At 38.8% G+C, this 23,100-nt stretch overlaps 3 protein-coding genes and 1 pseudogene across 3 annotated transcripts in view; 3 read left to right on the forward strand and 1 right to left on the reverse strand.

The window, feature by feature from the left end:
* LOC144661647 (lysophosphatidic acid receptor 3-like) overlaps positions 1–23,100 on the forward strand; it is a 668,415-nt gene that overhangs the window by 602,755 nt on the left and 42,560 nt on the right. The window lies entirely within an intron of this gene.
* Positions 7,886–10,505, forward strand: LOC144660133 (uncharacterized). The gene is made up of 2 exons (XM_078520693.1): positions 7,886–8,179; positions 9,331–10,505. The coding sequence occupies exon 2, from the start codon at positions 9,348–9,350 to the stop codon at positions 10,200–10,202; it is 855 nt and encodes a 284-aa protein (XP_078376819.1). The 5' UTR covers positions 7,886–8,179; positions 9,331–9,347; the 3' UTR covers positions 10,203–10,505.
* Positions 11,138–11,503, reverse strand: LOC144659175 (uncharacterized). The gene has a single exon (XM_078519614.1). The coding sequence runs from the start codon at positions 11,501–11,503 to the stop codon at positions 11,138–11,140; it is 366 nt and encodes a 121-aa protein (XP_078375740.1).
* On the forward strand, positions 15,315–18,376 carry LOC144659176 (uncharacterized; annotated as a pseudogene).

Consider the following 23,100-nt stretch of genomic DNA (forward strand, 5'->3'; position numbering starts at 1 on the left):
ATAATAAAAAAAAATATGTGGTCTCTGATATAAATGTCCTTTAGTCGGGTTTAACCAAACAATTCGTATAAATTTAATCCTCGTAAGCGTCACACAATTACCTTTCGAACTGATAAGCCCAGAGTTAGCAGTAGCGCGCAGACAAATACTAAATTGAAATTCTACACTATTTACATCAAAGGCCTGACGAAGAAATTGCCAAATTTGCTGTAGATCGTCTAAAAGAAACTTAAATTATTTTTAAAGGTTGCACCCTTGTGACACTGAAATATCGCCATGTAAAATGCATCCAATTTAGAAAGATGGCTTTTTTTGTTTCAAAAAATTGTCCTACAATAACTGGAATAAGGTGTTCTCGAAGCCAACGTATTCTCAACTAGTTCACAACTGGTTGCTTACGGTTCTTGGTAGTGTTTTCAACTAAACTATTACATGGGACCCAAAGTTCAATATAAATATTCGTTCTTGTAGCATTCATTTACCTTCTTTCCTCCGATATTGCATAATTATTTCATGGCGTTTTGGGAAAAAAGTATGTCGGTTCATTCAATTTTCTGACGTAACAATAAAATAGTGATGGCTCCGCCATCTAGGCGGGGAAAATCCAATAAGACGGAATTTTGCCGTCACAAGATATTAATATCAACACATAATCATCTTGTCTTGCTGACCTAGCGTGATGCTATCTGCCCCTTAATTCACCCACTTTTCCCTCTCCCCCACCCCCACCATTTACGGTCTTGGAGGCATGACTATGTGCACGTCAAAGGGTTAAATGAGATTTAAGTTTCAATAGGAGAAACGGAGTTCGTGTACACGCTAGAGATTTAAATTAAACTAGTATAATTATAGTTCAGATAGTTTTCTCCAAAAAAAGTCGTTAAGGCCTCCAATAGGAACAGAAACTGATTACTTTGCGGAATACCGTGCTTGTAAATGCTTGGAAGGATTTTATCGAACCCACATGTTTGAGAAATGCCACAAATGTGGACAAGGAGGACAAGAATGCCAAGATGAGTACGCTTCTTTGAAAGCTTGTTACTTGTGAGAATGGCGGAACGTGTCACACACAGATCTCTACATAGACTTCATTGCGAATCTCCTGACATCTTCACCAGCGTTAGATGTTTCAAGCGTAAAATTCCCGTTTCCAGTGGCAACGCCTTACAGGTGTCAAAGAGAAGAGTCTTGCAAAGGTGGTTTAGATTCCCCATGCGAAACTGGATACGAAGGCCCACTTTGTGGAGTTTGCAGCTCAGGATACTACAAGAAATTGCAAACATGCACAAAATGTCCATCAAAGAGGTGGATGGTGGGGCAGTTGGTGATTATTGCTGCCATTGTCGCAATAATGATTGCAGTTTTGGTGTTGATAAACAAAAGACAAAATAAAAAAGGAAGGACGCCGCCCTCTAATAGACATGTTTTTGTCTTAACTTAAGATCGTAGTTGGCTTTTATCAGGTCACTCACGGCTTACTGTACACCTATTTACTGCCTTTTCTCAGGACTTCGAGTGGATGCCTTTAGAAACTTGTTAGCCATGACGTCAATAAATTAATGCTGCTGCCATTGGCTTTTCTGTTATCGCTTACCGTAGTACGTAATGTAATAATCCTTCGAAGTCTAAGCCTGCAGGGCGATGATAAGGCAAGAGAAATCTCACATACAAAGGAAGACTGTGTCCAGGAATTTGTTTTCTTTTTGTATGTTACTTACCTGAGCACGTGTGCTAAGACTGCCAATGTTCTTCCTTTTGCTTGCCAGAAAGTTTGCCGAGATGAAAAAGAAGAGTTTTGTTACAGTTACATGAAAGCAGATTACAGCATTCAGTGCCAAGGTACAGAGTAGAACCATTGGCTTATCGTGGCGTATATTTCAACTGCTTACATTATAGCCCTCCCTGCCTCCTCTTCCATTGCCCTTTGGTGACAAAGAAAAGTGTTCCAAGCTGTAGCAGACGCCGATGCCTTTGAGGATCCAGGCTATGGTATGATGATCCTAGGATTGAGTTTTCTTTTTGAAAACTACAAACATCGCTCATGGTATTGGGAGTTAATTGAAATGTATCGTAAAGTAATCTTGACATCTGCTCTGATTCTCGGTGGGGGGGGGGGGGGGCGCAAGAGAGCAGGTATTACAATTACTTGGCATGGGTCATTGCCGGGATGTATGGAATACTTTTCTCCCGTGAGCAGAATTCCTGAAGAGAACATACCAGCCTCGAACGAGTCATACGCGGACACAGTCTTTTTGTTCAAATTTCTGGTAATTGCAGCAAATACTTCGGTGGCTGGCCTTCTTGTTGGTAAGACTCTAAAGAATTATTTGTGTAAAACGGTACCACAAATTAGATTAAACCATAGCCATAGCAGTTACAATACGTAACTAAATAGCTGATAGATGCTAGAAACGCGTTGCGGGGCGAGCGATGGGTTCCGCGAAACGAAGTTAAGTTGGGTGAGTGATTTCTCGACATGCGTCGACGTCTTATGGGCATTATTGGACGATTGATATAAAATCAAATAGAGATAATCTGTTTTACACAGCTCTTCACAACACCCATTCTATACCAATGCTTTATTTCTTGTTTGCTTTCAGTTCCGTATGCACTGTTCCAATATCGCTACCTTTAAGAAGTGGCGCAAAAATCCACAGTGGTCATTTTCTTGTTGTCCGGCTTTACTTCTGCCTTTCAACGATCTCCAGGGACCAGCTGCAGACCGGAAAAATTGATCAGCCCACCATTTTCTCCACTTTGAAAGACAGTGGGGCCATCGATGTCACTTTAGAAAAAGGCGCACAAGATGACGATAGCACAGTTAGGAAAGAAAAGGAAATTTGTCAAGGCACTGAGTACAGTGACACAAAATGTAACCAAGCGACACAAACAGAGCTGTTTTCACTTTTAGAAACGGTTATCATGAATAATTAGTTGCAGAAAAAAAACGCTGTTAGTGCACAATGTTTTTGGTAATACCTATGAACAATAGTTCACTGAGAAAACTTAATATTGGGAACGTATCCTACCTGGCATTGGGTGGTTAAAAAAGTATGTTACTCACTAGGGTTTAAGCAATTCCCGGTTTGAAGCTGACGTCACAGTAGGCATGCTGATGGACAAGAACAAAGCGTTTCCCTCCGCTGGGAACTTAACCCTTTTATCATGTAAATTCTACGAAAAATATCTCAATTGTTTTGTCCACCAACATTGCCGCCTTGTCACGTGGTTGCAAACCAAGGAAAATGATCAAAGTTAGAAAAATGTATCGCGAAAAATTCGGATGTGTCCATTTAACACCACGTGCCATTTTGTAATGCACACTGCTCTTCCTACTGACTACAAGCAGTGCCTCCATTTTCTTAGTCCGTCGAATAGAAAATGGCCGAGAAAAATCTGGAATCGAGAGGTCACACGGTCATTTTCCCACAAGCGCTCTTCTTTTAGCTTCACGCTCTACGGGCTAAGTAAATAGAGGGACTTACTAGTTTGTAGCCTATTCTACCTAAATTTTATTTTGTTTGTCTATTTTGTATAGTTAATTTTGTGGACTTACAGTTATGTTGTTCTAAAATGTTTACAACCAAAGCGATGAATCTAAGGTGGTGAATTCTTGGTTTACAACCACGTGACAAGACGGCCATGTTGGTGAACAAAAATATTTTTTTTTCTCGCAGAATTTGCATGATAAGAGTTTTTTGTCCCCAGCGGAGGGAATCGATCTGTTCTTGTTCACCAGTATGGCTGCCGTGACGTCAACTGCAAACCAGCAATTTTGCAGTTATTGTCGTTACTGAGTGAATGTACATTGACTGAGTGTTATGTGGTATAAATATGTCATGAGGTATCTCGCTTTTATCTCATGACATCAACTGAGTGATAAATAGGTAGTCCTTGTCGTGATATGGGGCATGTTACTACCCCGAGAATAAAGAAGATTAAATGCTTGACTGATGGAACAAGTTTCGTCACTTAAGCTTAGTTTTGCTTAGTTTTAGGCTATCTACTACTTTACAAGCCTTGAAAATCTCATTACCTTTGCAGCTAGGTCTCAACGCTCAGCAAAAGATCCAATAAATGTGACCAAACAAAGGCTGTGACACATCGCCAAAGGTGAAACCATTCAAATAGCAAATGGAGGCGAATAGGAACTGCTCATATGGGCACTGCAACGTGTCCGTAGCTTGAAGGAGTGAACAGCGTATATAAGCTATTTACATATCGGTTTGCTTATAACGATAATGGCGAACGATTATGTGACTTCTGCTCAATGAATGGCCTTGTGATCACAGGAACATGTTTCCCACACCGAACAACCCATAAAGCAACTTGGATGTCACCTGACGGAAGAACGCAAAACCAAATTGATCACATGATGATCTGTAAAGAATGGAGGAGATCTGTGGAAGACACCAGGGTGTACCGTGGTGCAGATGAAGCCAGTGATCACTACCTGCTAGTTATGAAAAAAAAGCGGAAACTTTACAGAAACCCAGATAGCTATAGAGCAAAGATCAATGCGAGATTTGACACACAAAAGCTCGAAAATGAAATGTTAAAATCAAAGTTCAGCGTCGAACTGCGCAACTGATTTGCATTATTAGAGGTCGTAGAAAATATCAACGAGGACTGCATACAAATAGTCAGGGAGGCCCCGGTGAACCCAATTGAAGAAAATAAAGTAGAGACAGACGAAATTAGTGAGATGGATACAACAGAGATAAAGGAAGCAGAAGTGAGGCAGGCACTGAGGAAGACAAAGAGTGGAAGAACACCGGAATCGACGGTATCCCAGCAGAGTTGTACAAAGCAGATAGCGATATGGCAATAAAGGAGTTGACAAGACTCTTTAACAGAATATGGCATGAGGAGAAAGTACCTGACCAATGGAGGAAAGGCTTGATAGTGAAAATACCAAAACGAGGAGATTTGAAGGAGTGCAAGAATTGGCGTGGTGTGACATTGTTACCTGTGGCCAGCAAAGTAATGGGGAGAGTCATCATGGAGAGAATACAAAACGGAGTAGACCATGTACTTAGAAAAGAATAAGCTGGATTTCGAAAAAATAAGAGCACAATAGATCAAATATTCAGCCTCCGTAACATCATAGAACAGGTCAATGAGTGACAGGCAACATTCTATGCACACTTTGTCGACTTCGAAAAAGCTTTCGACTCTGTACACCGCGAATAACTGTGGAGAATCATGAAGGCATATGGCATCCCTGACAAGCTGATAAGAATGGTGAAGACCATGTATGACAATTTTGAGTGTCGTGTACTGGACGAGGGAGAGCAAACAAGATGGTTTAAACAAGGATGTGTCATATCAGGCTTCCTGTTCCTGCTTACTGTTGACTGGACATTGCGTAGAACAACAGAAAGGCATAAAAATGGCATCAGACGAAAATTCACAAGTACACTTGAAGACCTCGACTTTGCGGACGATATAGTCCTAATCTCATCAAAATACGAGCACATAGACCAACCGACTGGTAGATAATGCATTAAGAGTGGGACTGAAACTGAATGCGCATAAATGCAAAGTGTTGAGAATGAATACACGAAGAGAAGACAAAGTAACGATTGGAAGAGAGGAAGTAGAAGACGTCGAAGAATTTGTGTATCTGGGTGCGATTGTGACAAAAGAGGGTGGTGACACGGAAGACATCAAGAAACGTATAAGTAAGGCGCAACGAGCATTTTTCAACTTGAGGAAGATTTGGAACACACGGAGAATTGGACGGAAAACAAAACTCAAACTGTTTAAGACCTTGGTACGACCAGTTCTTTTGTATGGGTGTGAAGCATGGAAACTAACAGCTGCTGAGGAAAAGAAACTGAATAGATTTCAGTTCAGGTGCCTGAGAAGGATTCTAAGAATTTGGTGGCCGCAATGCATCCGAAACGACACAATTTCCCAAGTAACATGCGTAAAGAAGATCAGTGATGAAATCCATTGGAGAAGATGGAATTGGATTGGCCACGTGCTCAGAAAGGAGAGGAAGATGACTGCATGGTGGCGATGGAGTGGCAACCTGGAAGAAAGAGAAAAGTGGGACAACCTAAAACCACTTAGAGAAGGACGGTGAGAAAAGAATCCAGACAAAAGGGGTGATCCAGCTGGTCGGACGTCAGGGGCGCAGCGCAAGACAGGGCTAGTTGGCGAGAGACAGTTACAGCCTTATGCGCCTCATGGCGCGAAGAGAACTAACTAACTAATTAACTTGCTTATCATTTAGTTTAAACTCTTTGCCGAACTTTTTTTTAAAGGAGAAGTTCACTCCAGAATGGCGAATTATTTTCTTAACGCCAATAAATAGTTTATAAAAAGATATGTTATTCAACAAAATTTCAGCCTCCAACGTGCGCTATAACCCTAGGAAATCTTTCCCAAAACTCGACAACTGAACGCCGCCATCTTGGAGCTGGTAATGTATGCGTGACGTGAAAGAGCTCAGCCTGAAGTTTGCCCACATACCGAAATCCTTGTTTTCTCGTAGTGGCTTTTGTTTGTCAAAATGCCTGTTTGTGCAGCTCCATTTTGCTCAAGCAGAGCTCAAAGAACTACAAAAAACAAGGAGCTTCGACTATTAAAATTTTCCCGCCAAACTTCAGGCTGAGCTCTTTGACGTCACGCTACATTACCAGCTCTAAGATGGCGGCGTTCAGTTGTCGAGTTTTGGGAAAGATTTCGTAGGATTAGGATTAGGATTCGACTTTATTGACGGCCAAAGAAAATCAACTTACGGAAATATATTTCAAAATTAGAATAGTTTTAAGCAACGCCAAAAGCAGCTTGCAGCTCTTCAACAATGAAAAATAGATGCTCAGCTTTATGCTTAAATGTCCCTCCAAAAATGCTTGAAAAATTGTAGGGAAAACGTTTTCCTCCAAAAACGCTTGAAAAATGCAGAAAGAAAAGTTTCCCAAACCGTTTCTTCATCTAAACACTGTAGACTGCTGTAGTTTTATACGTGACATATCGGCTGTGTCGCCGCGGAGAGACGCGGTGGGGAAAGCGCGCCAAAAACAAAGCCTCGTTTCGGTTTAAGACCTTTTAAAAATCCCGGATGACTATGGCCGCCATGTTGCACGACGTACGTCGTACGCGCCCGCGAACCGTGCCGCTAGCCATGATGACCATGAAAACTCAAATTCATGGTTCTGTTAATTTTCTATGGGTATGGGGCTCTGCTCTGCGGCCCTGCGGGCCGCTAGGAGCTCCGCTATAATGTATTTACTATATCGGTTTGCTTATCGTTTAGTCTAATCTCTATGTAAACTTTTTTAAAACCCAAGTTAGATCATACATGTAGAAAAAAATCGTGTTGTAGAGTAAAACCTCGTTAAAATTAGTTGAATAAACGGTTAAAACCGCAAAGTGAAGAAGAGTTATTATTTAAAACTTGTACTTTATTTCGATTTAGATAAAAACATAACAGAAATCTGCCTTTTTTTCAAAAATCATTTTTTTTAGTTCAAAAGCATTTCAATTCCATAAACTCAGGAATCTGTCATGCGTTTAGTCTGCACTCAGCTTAGACCAATCTCATTGAGGAATAACATCAAACTTAAGGAAGATTTTCACAGTAACGCCCATAAACTGTGTAAAGGCGTCTAATTAGCAAACGCGCGAAAATAAAATATCAAATACTTTTTGCGTTTTTCTTTCCTCTCACCGGGTATTCCATTATAAAATTCCCTTTTTACAATAAGTGAGATAAAAAAAGCCAAACTAAATCAATCTTAGCTCATTTAGAAACGCATAACTTTTCGCGATTTTGGTGTGCTATTTGTTTTTTGACTGGTGACGTAAATTTAGTCTGCGCAGTAGCGATGTCAGTCACGGAGTCGGTTGTAACGCAACACAATTCTCATGGAAGCAATTTGTTTATTCGATGGCCGTCAAGAAAGTTTGAAGAAATACATCGATCGTTCTGGTGTTCAGTACACATCTCTTTTCAAGAAAAAAAGGGGGCTATGATAAAGAAAAAATCGCTTACGATGAAGATGCAAGAGAATATTGGCGCTTAAAAGCTGCCTTTTTGCATTTCGGGGCCAAGAAATGTTCAGCCATTAGACAGACTATTTTGATGTAGTTTCACAAGGTTTGCCGGACGATCGACTTCGATACATTAGTTAAGAGGCTGCCTTCAACACCCCAAGCCAATTCTCAGGTATGTCTAAGATAAGTATCCAAAATTATGTGCGTTTAAACGAGGATTGAGAAAATTTAGAGTTATGTTACATGTTAAATAATTCCGGTAACTAAATACTATTGAATTCAACGTTTTATAATCGTGTAAAGTATTTCTCGTTGCTCAATTATTTCAGTTCGAAGAGTTTCGCTCAAGCCCTTAAATTATATTCTAGCGAAAGAAAAAGAGATTTTCTGTGGATAGAAAGCGCTCATGCGGCTTTATTAACGAATGCGAGGAGTGTTTACGATAGCAAAATTTGGGTTTATAATGAGCCGTTTTTGAGGGGCAGGTAGTTTTTGCAGGTTACAGGTTGCAGGTTAAAAAAACGACTTTTGAGTCTACTTAGCACGCCGGTTATCCTGAATAGCACTCCGGTTTGCCTAAATAAGCTTAGCCTTTATCTTGGGTTTTTCTTAACTTCAACTTGTTTATATGGCTTGTTTCAACCTGCCACCCGCAACCCGAAAAAAATACCTGGCGCATTTTGAGACTCAGACCAAAATGAATGCCTTTTCATCGCAGGACTAAAGAAGTGTTGAAGTGAATGAATGCAGAGCCCCTGTTTTTAGAGAGAATGCCATTGCGCAAAGGAATTATATGCGGATCTAACGTTGATGTTTGAAGTTTGCATCAGATTTTAGGACGTTAAAAAGGTGCTTCGACACTCTTCGACACTGCTTATTCGTCCATCTTTGCCGTGATCGTGGACAAACAAACCAATACTAAAAGCGAAAATGCGTAAAACTAACGTTACAGTTGAGATTGAATAGCGAGTAGTAAAGGGAAAATCGGTGGTTTTTGTATCGTAAATAATATCGTGAGTATCCGGAAATCAGTTACTATAAGCAACTCATAACAGTAGAAAGTCAAATTTATCAGAAGAAAAAAGTCGATAAATTAAAATATGTGAAGTTAGATACTGACGTCTCTTCGAGGGCTGTTTGTACTGTTTATTGTGAAAAATCATCAAGGCCTGGGTTTTCTTAGCTAACAAACAATTTTTTTTATCTCAGTTTTGTTTCGAAAAGTGCAGCATTTCCCTTCCGCCTTAGCAAATCAACCAAAAGGTAACAAAAATACGACAGAAGTGCGAGGGGTTCAGTGTTTTTTGCGTTTATTTTTTAGAGTGACTGAACCCTGGAAAATGGCAGCTGGAAATCAACACGTTTTACAAGCAGTGGAAGGAGTCTTCGATGAAATCAAAAGACACGCACCCAATGAGTTTTTCAAGCTGAATGCAGATCCTAAATTAAAAGATGCTATAACTGACGCAGCCAGAGCAGTAGCCGCCGAGGAAGTAAGGATTGCCCATGAGTTCACTTCTCAACCTGATCAAAACATCCGCGAACGACTTGCGAAGCACTTGCCACAGGCCAGAATAAAGCTGATAGAAGAAGCGCTTACCATCCCAACATTTCGCATGGAATTGACCCAGAGAAGCGATGGCAAACACTGGGTGCAGTTGACAAGGAAAGGCGGGGAATTCCTACCTGGAAGAGCGCTCGCAACAGTTGCTGACACCGAGTGGGCAAGTGTTCTACAAAACGCCAGTATTCTAGTTGAGGCTGTGTTTCTCGTCATGCAAGCAGTGGGTATAGAAATATCTCCGGTTGAGAGTACCATAAATGCAACAATTGAAGACACAGTTGAAGAAATTGAGAATTCTGCACAGTTGCAGAAGGCGAATGCGGAGTTCATCTCTTCATGGCAAGCAGCTGGAGGCGATGCATTGGAAAAAGCTAAAGCTATCTTCATTCTTATTAAAGACAGCTACGCAGCTGGAATCCTGTGGACGATCATCAAGAGTTTGTGCAAGGAGATGAAATGGTATGATTGGTTGAAGACTGTTGCCATGGTGACCGCCATGATAATCGCTGCTCTTGCTACAGATGGAGTGGCACTGATAGCAAAGATTGCCTTAATTATTTTGTCGGCCGTTGATTTCGCACGGAAAATTGCCAATCTGGAGAAACTTGAGGAAATAAAACAAACTCTGTAGCGAGGATATAACGTTGATGGCACAAATGTGCTAATTGAAAACAGAGTTGGAGAGTTTATTTTGCCATAGAAAACCAAAACGATTTGAAAGGAAAAAACACTGATTGCTTAGTTCTAAATTGTATAAAACAGCTAAAACTATAAAGTTCTTGATATTAAGGGACGATTGTTCATTAGCATGGTCACTATTAACATAATAAAGTGTTCTTTAAATACATGCAGTGATCAATTTTTTCAAGAAATCAGAATTATCATTATTACATTTAATATTCTAAGTCGTGTTTACATGAATGAATAAAATGGTTGAAATCACATGCGTTTGTCTGAAAGCAATGTGTAGAGATTTGCTTTATTGACAAAAACTTAACCACCCAGTACCCTTTGTACCAAGCTGCCTCAACTGCGGACAGTTAATGTTTAAGAACACTTGCAATGAAACCGTCCACTAACGTCCAAATTGAATGGCCTTTTCATTGCAGTACCACAGAAATATAGTGCGTAAAGTTACGTTGCAGTTGAAAAGTTTCAATTGTCACCAGACCCCACAGAATCCTACATCAGGAATTCCCTTCGCCGAAATTCAGGCCACCCAGCCACCTTCAAACAAACGTGGTCTCCAAGATTCCCTGCAATGACTGCAGTTGGGGCTACATTTAAGAAACCGGCAGTTGTCTACAGACGCGTAGAAAAGAACACATCAGAAACGTTAAACACTGTAACAAAGGATCGAACGTCGCAAACCATGCATGGATGATTTAAAAAATGCGAGAGTTATCGACAAAGGAGACTATCGCGTGCGAAAAAATCTCGAGTCATGTCACACTGCCATGACAACTGAAGCGGACAACAATGCTAGGTCATTACGATTTTAAGTTTCAACGCCACGAAATGTAAGGTCCGATTTTGTCGCCTATCTTACTTACTTACTTACTTTACTTATTCCTCTTCGTCCCTAGTGGGACATAAGGCGGCAACGATCTGCTTCCATCGGGACCGATCTTTTGCTAAAAGTTGTGCCTCGCCCCAAGTCAAGCCCATCTCGTTTAGCTCGGCCATCACAGTACGTCTCCAGGTTGTCTTGGGCCGCCCTCTCCTCCTTTTTCCAGGTGGTGTCCATCTAAGAGCGGTCTTCAGGATACGGTCTTGGTCCATTCTTAGGACATGTCCAAGCCAACGGAACCGGCGGCGTTTGATCTCAAGCACCACACTTTGGCTTTTTGTTTTCTTATAGAGTTCTTCATTCGAGATCTTGTTGGGCCAGAAAATGCGGCACATCCTCCTTTGTCGCCTATCTGACGCCATAAAAAAGTGCAGAGTCGAATCAACTTAACTTCAAATAAGCTTTTTTTAAAGATAAACTAAGAAAAAGTTTATTTTTTAAGGTTAATTTAAAACTCGTCAACATCACTCCGTATTTTTTAACTCTTTTCTAAGAGAAAACAAAAGCATGAAGAGATTTGATTGTTTCTCGTTCTAAGTAAAACACACTTATTCATTCCTGTGCGACAAATTAGTTCACGAAGACATATCATAACTGACAGCAAACCCTAGTTCACGGCAAGTGGTGAATCATTTGCTGCCTGAAATGACGTCATAACCATATTTTAAAAGATAAAAACATCTAACATCTAAAAACATCTAATATCATCATATAAAATATCGCACCAGAGGTCTCACTGTAATAAGTTACCGCAGCCGATCACGAGAAAAGCTTGTAACTTTGACCCGGCTACCAACAGACTTCGGTATTTCTTTAAATTTAGACAATCTCAGGAACAGCGAAGTCGGACATCTTGAAAGTAATCTTACAGTAGAGTTTCTGCCATCTGCACCAGTAAAGAAAGAATTGTAAATCAAATGGTAATTATATTTTGAAATTATATAGACACTGTACACATCAAAGCACAATTTTAACCCGTCATTACGGTTTTAAGCTGGTTTTATTAATTTCGCTTGAGGTTCCCAGATTTCGATTTTCCAAAAATGTAAAAAGAGAAGTGAAGTGTTGCATACAGTCATCTTGGAGCTAATTTTATCAATAGATATATATATTTTTTTAATATTCGAATAGAATGAAGAGATTCTGGCACCTGGGAAACTAAACCAGCAAAGAAATAATTGTAAATCGAATGGTAGTTAAATTTTGAACGTTTTATAGGTTCTGCGCACATCAAACACAGTTTCAACCCGTTATTGAGGTTTCAAGCTGGTTTTATTCACCAGGTTTCGATTCTGCAGAAATGTAAAAAGCGAAGCGAAGTGATGCATAAAGTTATCTTGAAGGTAATTTTATCAATATATTTTTTTTGAGATATTCGAATAGAAAGAAAAGATTCCTCCACTTACGGCAATATACAAGTAAACAGGTTAAAGTGCATATGAAGCGAAATTTTTTTTGCGCAATTTTACCCTCCAATATGTTAATAAAACGACTGCAAGGTTTTAACTCTTAAAAAATAAAATTTGGTCGTGATTTGGGCGCTGCAAAAAGCCTTATTTTCTGTTAAAAAAATGTCCAGGAGACTGGGGCGAGTTAATGCGCTTGTGACGTATTGTTGTACACGGCGGTTGTTCACGCTTTAGTCGCTTAGTAGGTAACTAAGACAAAGCAGCATGTCGAGCGACTCCGAAATGAGTGTTTCCTCTGAAAGTTCAAATAACCACGAAGAGATAGATGATGTGGACGAAGAAGAGGAAGATATCGAAGTTGTGTACAGCCGGTTCAGGCCGTATGAAAACTAACCACTCGTAGAAGAAGAAGATGAAGATCAAGACGAAGAAGCTGATGTGGATGGCCTGTCAGCTGCAGTATTGGAGTCGAGATACGAGAGAACAGTTCCCGTAAAATCATGGTTCGTATAATCTTTGTGGCGTTCATACACATATTTAGTCATATTTTGGATAAATACATCGTCATTTCAGTTTCGTTATCATGGTGTCTGAGTTTTTATTGCTTACGTGAAAAGCACTTGTACTATGGAATGCCGTTTGTATCAAAAATACTTGTTTGTCATATATAGGACTTTACTTTAAATATATGACTCTTCTCAGTTTTTTACATTTTACTTCTTAGTTCTTGTTGACTTCTTGCAAAACATAAAACTTAAGGCAAAATATATCAAACTTGTTGCAAAAGATATGAAACTTGCTGCAAAAAAATAAAACTTGTTGCACAATATAAAACTTGCTGCAAAATATATAAAACTTGTTGCGCAATATAAAACTTGTTGCGAAATATATAAAACTTGTTGCGCAATATAAAACCTGTTGCAAAATATAAAACTTGTTGCGAAATATAAAACTTCTTGCAAAATATATAAAACTTGTTGCGCAATATAAAACTTCTTGCAAAATATATTAAACTTGTTGCGCAATATAAAACTTGTCGTACAATATAAAACTTGCTGTAAAAAGTATAAAACTTATTGCAAAATATATGAAACTTGCTGCAAAAAATAAAACTTGTTGCGCAATATAAAACGTTTTGCAAAATATATAAAACTTCTTGCACAATATTAAAAAATAGGTTTGCACGGCGTACATGTGTCTAGTGCTGAGTTATTGAGCTTTATGCATTATTGTAATTATTGTACGGTCACTGTACCGCATTAATTAGGATTTAGTTGGCATAGACTAGATGTGTAGAAGGATCAAAATATCAAGCTTCAACAGTGCAGCAAAGAAATACGGATAGAAGTAATAAACAGGTGCAAGGTGATCTAGGAAAGCTATCTGGAGTAGACGTTGCATAATGTTTTTTGTAGCACAAGCTAAGTAAAGCACGCGCTCTGATTAGTTGATTAGCCCATGAGGGGACGCTAACTGAACGAATACCTTCAACTTGAGCGCACGTAATGTTCATTTAAGGTCATTCCTCTGAAATAGAACTGACAATAGATTTTCATCCAGACTTTGTCTATTGATTGTTCATCTTAAGGGAACCTAAATTTCAAAATAAAAAAGAGGAATCCCCGTATTCGTTTGGGAGCTGGAGGACTTTGAATCTACCCCATAATTCCTTACAATATCAGCCTCCAGAAAAGTGTCATTTGAACCGTTCAGTTAACGTTTTGCGGGAGCAGAAAAAAATAGGGAAGAACCAAAACGTGATATTTATCAATAGAAGCACTGCATCGACTTCAAGAAACAATTTACTGTTAAGCAAAAAATGTGGAAGGGGGAAGGAGCCCAGGAGGAAAGGGGCGAGAAGTTGGATTTTCACGGTGTTGGGAACTGGGAGATAACAAGTAGATAATGCAACATTATTGTATTTCGCAAAAAAAAATTGGGTTGACGAGAAGCGATCCCATATAGAGAGGAATAGGGAGTGGGAGTTAAAGGTATGGGAGGTGGGAGGTTCAGACCTCCATGTCCCTCTCAACTACAATGTATGTACACAGAACCAGACAAACACTGCCTGTCATGTACACTGTATGGTATTATTTGAAATGAATATATGAAATTCATATATTAAAATGTATGGTATTATTGAAATTTTCCTAGATCTTGATGGATACTGTATAATGGAAAATCTCGATTTTCTGAGACATTCCTAAAAGTTTTAACACCGGTGTCCAACTATCCCCAACAAGAAAACTACAGCTTGAAATAAACATCACAGTACAGGATTTAACTCACTCATTTTCTGAAACCCCAGATCCACTTTGCTTCATTCTAACATAGAATTCCTCTTAAGCATTTTTACTTGTAATTTTTTTAGCTTTGAATTTTTAAGAGTTTTTATAATATTATTCCTTTTAATTTTTCACAATTTAATATTGTATATACTTTTAGTGTCCCAGGGCCCCTATGGATACCAGCCTCGTTGCTGAATGAGCCACACTGGCTGAATAAAGCTAATTACTTACTTATTAACTTGAATGACCTGTTGGAGAGTGCAAACAATTACACTCGTTCTGTAATATTCAATTAGATGCAATACGCGACATAAAACTCACGTAAACATTGCATGTTTATGCTGTGGACATAAATAATACTCGTACATGCATGCATGCTGTTGACACGGTTTTCGTTTCTTTCAACAGGAACGGAAACTGATTTATTTGCTGGATACCGTGCTTGCAAATGCTTGGAGGGATTTTATCGAACTCATATGTTTGAGAAATGCTACAAATGTGGACAAGGCGGACTAGAATGCCAAGATGATTATGCTTCTTTGAAAGCTGGTTACTGGTGGGAATGGCGGAACGTGTCACACACAGATCGCTATAGAGATTTTATTGCGAATCTCCTGACGTTTTCACCAGCATTAGATGCTTCAAGTGTACAGTTCCCTTTTCCGATACCAACGCCTTACAAGTGTCCAAGAGAAGAATCTTGCAATGGTGGTTTAGATTCCCCATGTGACAATGGATACGAGGGTCCTCTATGTGAAGTCTGCATTGTAGGATACTATAAACAGTTGCAAACAGGCACACAATGCCCATTAAAAAGGTGGATTGTGGGACAGTTATCAATCATTGCGACCATCGTCGTAATAGTTACTGTGGTTTTTGTGTGGATCACCAAAAGACAGAATAAAACTGGAAAGCACCTCCCTCTACAAGACATGTTTTTTTCAAAACTTAAAATCGTAATTGGCTTTTATCAAGTCACTTATGGTTTGCTGCAAGCGTTCTCAAACATAAAATGGCCAGGCTCCTTGGAGGTAATCGCAAAATATTCAGGAATACTTCAGATGTATGTACTTCTGATAGCACCTATTCACTGCCTTTTTTCGCAATTTCGCGTGGATGCATTTGGACATTTATTTTGCTTGTAATGATGTTAATAAATGCTTCTGCCATTGCCTTGTCTGTAATCGGCTACGGAGTTCGTAGGGTACTAATCCTAAAAAGTCGGAACCTGAAGGACGATGAGAAGTCAAGAGAAATCTCACAGACAAAAGAAGTTGTGTTCAGGAATTTGTTTTTTTTTTTCTTGTATGTTACTTACCTGAGCACGTGTGCCAAAACAGCCAGTGTTCTTCCACTTGCTTGCCAGGAAGTTTGCCGAGATGAAAGGGAAGAGTTTTGTTACAGTTACATGAAAGCAGATTACAGCATTCAATGCCATGGTACTAAGTACAATCATTGGCTTATCGTGGCGTACATTTCTACTGGTTATATCATTGCCCTCCCTGCCTCCTCATTAATTGTCCTTTGGAGACAAAGAAAAGCATTACTATCTGCAGCAGACGTCGATGCCTTGCATCCAGACTCTGGTACGGAAATTGTCTCAGGACTGCGTTTTCTTTATGAAAACTACAAACATCGCTCGTGGTATTGGGAATTAGTAGAAATGACACGTAAAGTAATCCTGACGTCTGCTCTGATTCTCGTGGGGCAAGAAAGCAGGTCCTACATTGGCTTGGCATGGGTCATCGCCGGCATGTATGGAATACTTTTCTCTTGGATCAAGCCCATAAACGACGTAACTGAAAACAGATTAATGGCGACGTCCCTTGCCGTTACTGTTGTGAACCTTGGCATTGGAGCTGTGAGTAAAATCCCTGCAGAGAACATACCAGCCTTGATGGGAATGTATATGGACGCAGACGCAACACTGTTCAAATTGCTGGTGATTGGAGCAAATACATCGGTGCTTGGCCTTCTCGTTTGTAAGTTAATATAATTGTAAATGCCCCGGTAAAAATGGCAAAAGCTATAAACTATTTAAAACCGCAGTTACCTTAAGGAGGGAACTTCTTTACAACCAACGTTTAGAAAAAGGGGGATTTCGAGTCATCGTATTTTGAAAACCAGAGCTCAAGCACATAATTATAAGCTGTTTTGCAAATATCTGTTATATTGAAAAGCCCTCTAGGATTTTCAAATCATGGCCATATTTGTCTACTGACGTGAAAAGAAAAGAAAAACATAGCACTCAAATGGCGTGTAGACTTGCAAATTAAGTTCTTTCATTTTAATGAAATTCGCATTATTAGAAAAGTTACGACGCGATAAACACCCGTCTTTATAAAAAGCATTTAGAAGCGTATCTATCTTCTATGTTTTCTCCGGGCTTGTGCAGTTTTTGACTGGCACTAGGTACGCACGCGCAATGATAACGTTTTCAAACCAAGCGTGTCCTCCAAGAAAAAAATCATAATTTAGAGTAATAAAATGCGCTGACATCGCTTTCCAGAAAATCTCTTAGCAACGGCTCAGAATCTACTGCCTTAATTACGTGAAAGCTTTTCGGCCATGTGGTTATTGGGTACGGATGGATGCTAGTTTTGTGCAAGTGACCTGATGAATGTCAATAGCACGGTTGAATGTATATTTGTAGCGAATACTTAATTGTTAAACGGATTATATCTTTCTGGCTTTTAATCTCTGTTGTTAGGATTCCCTAGCAATTACTCACGCTGTAGAATATAATTTCTTGAGTATAGGGACGACACATAACGAGGGTGGAGTAGAGTACACATTGTAGCGGACAAATTTGTTTTTTTGGTGACCAAACGAGTGGGACACAACACAAATGTTTTGTTTTCATGCTGCGCAACCTGGATACAAAATGTTTCTGAACAAAATAGAAATATTCCTTGTGTCTCGGACACAAACATTGTGTCCGCACTCAATGTTGCGCGCACGTGTAAACTGGGGGAAATTTGTTTCCGCAACAACGTGTCTTCATTTGTTACAGCATTCGGACGTTAAGTCCGACAAGTAATAAATATCAAAAACAAGTGAAAGGAAATGTGTTTTCGCACACTTATCATCAACTTATTACGCTTTTTCAAAATTCCTTTTTATGTATCTTTTACTTTCAGTCCAGTACACACTGTTCCTATATCAGTACCTCAAGGAATGGCGAAAAAACCCACACTGGTCTTTCTCTTGCTGCCTTGCTTTGCTTCTCCCTCTGAATGACTTGCAGGGAGAAATACGAGGCCTAGTGGGAACCAATGTTCTTAACAGCCAGTTGCAAAGCGGAAAAATGGAGAAGCCCACCATTCTCTCTGCCGTGAAAGACAGTGGAGCTATCGATGTTGCTCTTGAAGGCGATCAAGGTGATGATGACACAACAGCGGTGAAGGATGAAAGTTGTCAAGTCGCCGAGTATAGCGACACAAGACGTCATCAAGGGACACAGACACGACTATGTTTGCTATCAACGCCTCATATCGTTTTAAATGTGGCAATGAGCAAATCACAAGTGGGTGAGTAGATGCTTTGATGCATGTCAACTTTTAGAAATTTTAAGAACGTGAATATAATTTGTGTCCTTTGGATTCAAGTACCATTTTTTAGCTCTTGTAGTTCACGTTATAAAAATAAAGGACTATAGTAAATGGTTTGAAACCAGGAGTATCAGTAGGTCGTAAATTGTGATCGTTTGGGTGAGAGTAGATCTGAGAAGAACTGTTGTTCTTCAAGTCACCAACAACAGTTCTTCTCGAACAACTCTCACCGGACGATCTCACTTTACGACCTAAATTTAGGACTGCAAAAAAAAAAGTGATGAAACAATACTGACATCTGAAGCCGGTAACGTTGGCAAATAGATAAAATGCAGCGGAATTTGCATACTCATCAAATATTTGGTCACATTAGTTATTGCATAATCGATGAACGAATAAAATTTTTGAAGTAACCATTTAAACAACGAAACATTGTCCAATACCTCAAATAAAATCGTGGGAAAGTTAAGACATAGTATCACTTGCCCTTACGTCACACACATGAACTAAACACAGCCGGATTGAGCTTGCGCCTGAGTGGCATGTGTAAGGAAAGATGCGAGTTAAAAAAAGTCATCCTTTTTAAAGATGTTAGATGCTTACAATGATGAGCAAAAGTGAACATGGAGACTAGAAAAAAAGGTGATTATTTCACAAGGACTTAGTTATACGCAATGTTTTTTTTTAACTAAGGACAGTCCCTTTTATATTGTTAAAAATTTGGTTTAATATTTAGGCATTAGTTTTGATAACTATTTTCTATTAATTATTTAATTTTTGGAAACAGGACTCGTGACCAAACTGATGGAAGTGACAAAACCGTAAATGGAAAATAGGAAGCGTCCTACGACATTGTGGAAGCGCATAATTTATATATAAACAACGATTGGAAGACTTATTATGATACGAAATATTTATTAACTACTGCTGTTTGTTATGTGGTCATTTACCTTTATAGAAGTAGAGATTTATTTCTAAGTAGGGCTCATTAAGAGATAATTAGACAATAAGGAGAATATACAAATACAAAGACAAATTTTATTGTCATCTCCCCATGGGGGCTTTTCAGAGACAATGAAAAATAAAAAATAAAAATACAATGTAAATACAATGAATAGTCTACATGCACATGGACATGCATGGCTACAATAAGTTATTTTACGTTCGATGTAATTAACAGCCAGCCCCGGCCGACAACATGCAATTGATACGAGTCTGTTGAAAAGCTTTACTGTGATACGCTTTATATCTAATAAGACGTTTTAAAGTGTAGTAGGCTGTAATTTTTTTCGAGTCTTGCAGTATTTCCACAGGTACAGTTGGACGAGTCAAAATACAATTGACGAGTGTATTAAATTCTAACACTAACATGTCTACAAATAGATTCTTAATCCAACGTTTTTCTTTCCATTAAAAACGTTTTCTTACTTAATATGATAAAAGCTAAGTAACGGACACGGGGATATATAATTAGAGCAGCTGTTTTTTAATGTTTCTAAGGCACAACACGCTACAGGGGAGGATGATAATATTGTTGATATCAGATTCAAAATTAATTCCTCTCCATCGAACGTTTTAACTGCGTTAAGCAAAACCTTGCCACTAAATTATATTATTACCACATGTAGCCAAACCTTCAGATACGACTGAAAATAAATAAAGTGATCTGAAATTGTCAGATGTCTATTTTTTATCAATCTCCCCGTGCTAGCTGTTCTACGAGTGAAAATTGGCATATTTCTAAAATTGCTCTCAACATTCGATGCAAAGCAACAATGTGCACACTCTAGTCGCCAGAATGCCGTCCCGTTTTCATAAAAAGAGCTGTAATTCTCAAAGTTTGCCATTGTTCCCCTAAAACGCCTCAAATTTGAAGGCCACGGAAGTCACTCTGTAAGTACATTGGAAAAATGTGGCCAATTTTACATTCTTTACCCGGTAAATCGACAATATTCCGGTGGTAAACCTTTACGGGTCGAGCGCCTCTGCAATTAATCATGTGCTATTTGTAAGATTCCAAAAATTAAGCATGCACCACAAAATCCACTTTCTAGGGGAGGTGTATGGAATGTCTCGTGCGACACATGATGACCTCATGACTTCAAGCATTCAATACATCACAAACAAGCGGAAAAAATACAACTCTTTTCAGAAAAGGAAAAGTAATCGAAGGTGTACGGTTTTAACGTAATTAACACTTTAAAGTTATCAAATAGTTTGTTGATCTCAAGTGCGTCCACGATTGCCAAATTCAAAATTTGGTAGAGACAAAATTTCTCGAGATTTTTGGTAGAGCCAAACAAATTTTGTCAGTCTAGTGCATCCAGGCCCTAAGAGTAAGAGTAACGGAGGGTACGGGTAATTATAACTTTATTTAGTGGACCACTTATTCTCGTACCAACGGTCGAGAAACAAGCCACCCTGGAAAATTCCAATTTGAAGTCCGAAAATATCGGACTTTCGCTTCAATTGCGCAAGCCTAGCTTTCAAAAGCATGACCAACGTTACTGTCCAACGATCTTTTTTAGTGTTTTATTTTTTTCCTTATCGTGAAATTATTGTATTTGATTGTTTCCATAAGCTTTGTCTCTGGTGGCACCGTTTTGCACCATGGAACCTTTAATCGATCACTTTCTAAAGAAGTTACCTCAAATCCCATCAAACAGTTGCTAAATGGATGCTAAAACCCCATTCATTAAAAAAAGATATTTCTTCTAGATCTCAAATTCAACGGGTAACAAAATGACATACAGCAGAATGAGTCAGCTATTTTTGTACGGCACTTTACAGTTAAATGAAGGGAGATAAATCAAAGCGACGTTTACATACAGCTTCGCATTTTTCCTGGGCCAAGCGCAAACAAACTTAAAATTCAGGTTGAAAGCCTTTGTCGTGATTGGTTATGATAATACCTAACAATCTGTTCTCAGTTTCCGAAGCTAATAAATGACATTTGGCCTGTCAATCGCAATAGTAATAAATAAATGGTGAGCCCGGAATCATAAAAAAAGCTATCATAATTTTTACTGCTTAACGAATAGAAACAAGGGGTTTAAAAATCCGTCCTTGCTTTTTATTATAACAAAATAATATGTTCCTGCTTGTTTTGATTTGAGAACTTCCACAGCTGTACGCCCAATTATTTCACCACAAAAAAGCTCTTCCCAGGCCAACCAGAGCCATTAACAGTTTTCTTTTTTTTTTTTGCTTTAATTTCTTAGAAGCGAAACCAATTTCGTTACTCGCAGTCGGAACTTAGGTCAAACTATATTTTTAGTTTGATTGTTTTCTAACTTACTTGCGTTTCATTGTGAATTAGCGTATGGCTGCAGCTTTCAACTCGGTTTGGCTTTATTTTAAGCAGGATTTATCTGAAGTTAGACCGGTAAGTAGGTTAAAGTAAATCGTTAAATCAGAACGCAGAACAAATTTAAACCTCGTAAGTATCATGTCCATTTTTTCCCCACACAAAGCTCTTTGCAGAACAACCAAACCATGCACAGATTTATTGCTTTTAGTTCTAAGCAGAGAATTCTATTTTTATCACTCGCCCTCGGACCTTGGGAGAAAAGAAAAATTGGCTTGGGTTTCCAGTGCAAGCGATGCAATGCATCATCGCAGGTTTATTTCAAGTAATTTTTATTTAAAAGTAGATTAAAAATTCTTACAATTTTTAAAAGTACAATTGAAACCTCGAAAATATGCGCTTTTTCTAAAGTAATCAAAAATAGGTAGTGATTGGATTGTCTTTAGTTCTCAGAAGAGCACACTAATTCACCACTTTGCGACAGATTAGTCCTCGAGGTCATATCATTACTGAGAGCAAACGCAAGTTCCTGACAAGTGGTAAATCATTTGCTGTGTGGAATGACGTCATATTTACATTGTGAAAGATACCAAATTGACTTATAATAGCACAAAATATCTCACCAGATGGCTCATTGTTATAAGTTGTCGAATCCAATCTTAAAAAAGGCTTGCACCTTTAACCCAGTTACAAATACTGGCTCAGTAGAAGCTTAGATTTTGAGATTTTTTTCAGTCAAGCTCAAGGAAAGCGAAGTGCTGTACACTGACATCTTTGAGGTAATTTCACCGATATCTTTTTTTAACAACTTTTAATACAATGCAGAGATTATACCGCTTAAGACACTACACCAGTGAAGAATCGAATGTTATTTATTTTTCTGAACGCACTTGTTTCTGCACACACCAAAACACAATTTCAACCGCTCAATAAGGTTTTAAGTTGTTATTTTATTCATTTCGTTCGAACCAATGACCACAGTTGGCTTGAGTTTCATTGCAAATGAAATTCCGGTAGTTTCTCTCTCTCTCGCTCTTTTTTTTCAACGTAGACTGGGCTTTTGTGCAGTCTTCTTTTTTAAATCGACTCATAGATTTTGTCGGCGTTCCACCTCAGGTAGTCGGGCTACTTTGCTTCGAGATAATTAATTATTCACAAACAGCTAGAAGTTATAACCCGGCGACGCGGAAATATTGATGGGCGCTACAAGAAAATACAAATCATATCTTAAGGCAGAAGTGTACGTAATCGTGGTTTGTTACATAGACAAAACTGAATCGAAAGAACAAAATCTATGTAAACTCTTGATGCTCGGTGGCTAGAATTTCTTGAATTCTCCTTTAGTATAGATTTTTATTTAATCTTCCTTCTTATAAATCAATATGGATCTTCCTTATGGAGGCA

Source organism: Oculina patagonica, chromosome 7, assembly GCF_052425735.1.
Source record: "Oculina patagonica isolate OP01 chromosome 7, crgOcupat, whole genome shotgun sequence".
In the NCBI taxonomy this organism is placed as follows: domain Eukaryota; kingdom Metazoa; phylum Cnidaria; class Anthozoa; order Scleractinia; family Oculinidae; genus Oculina; species Oculina patagonica.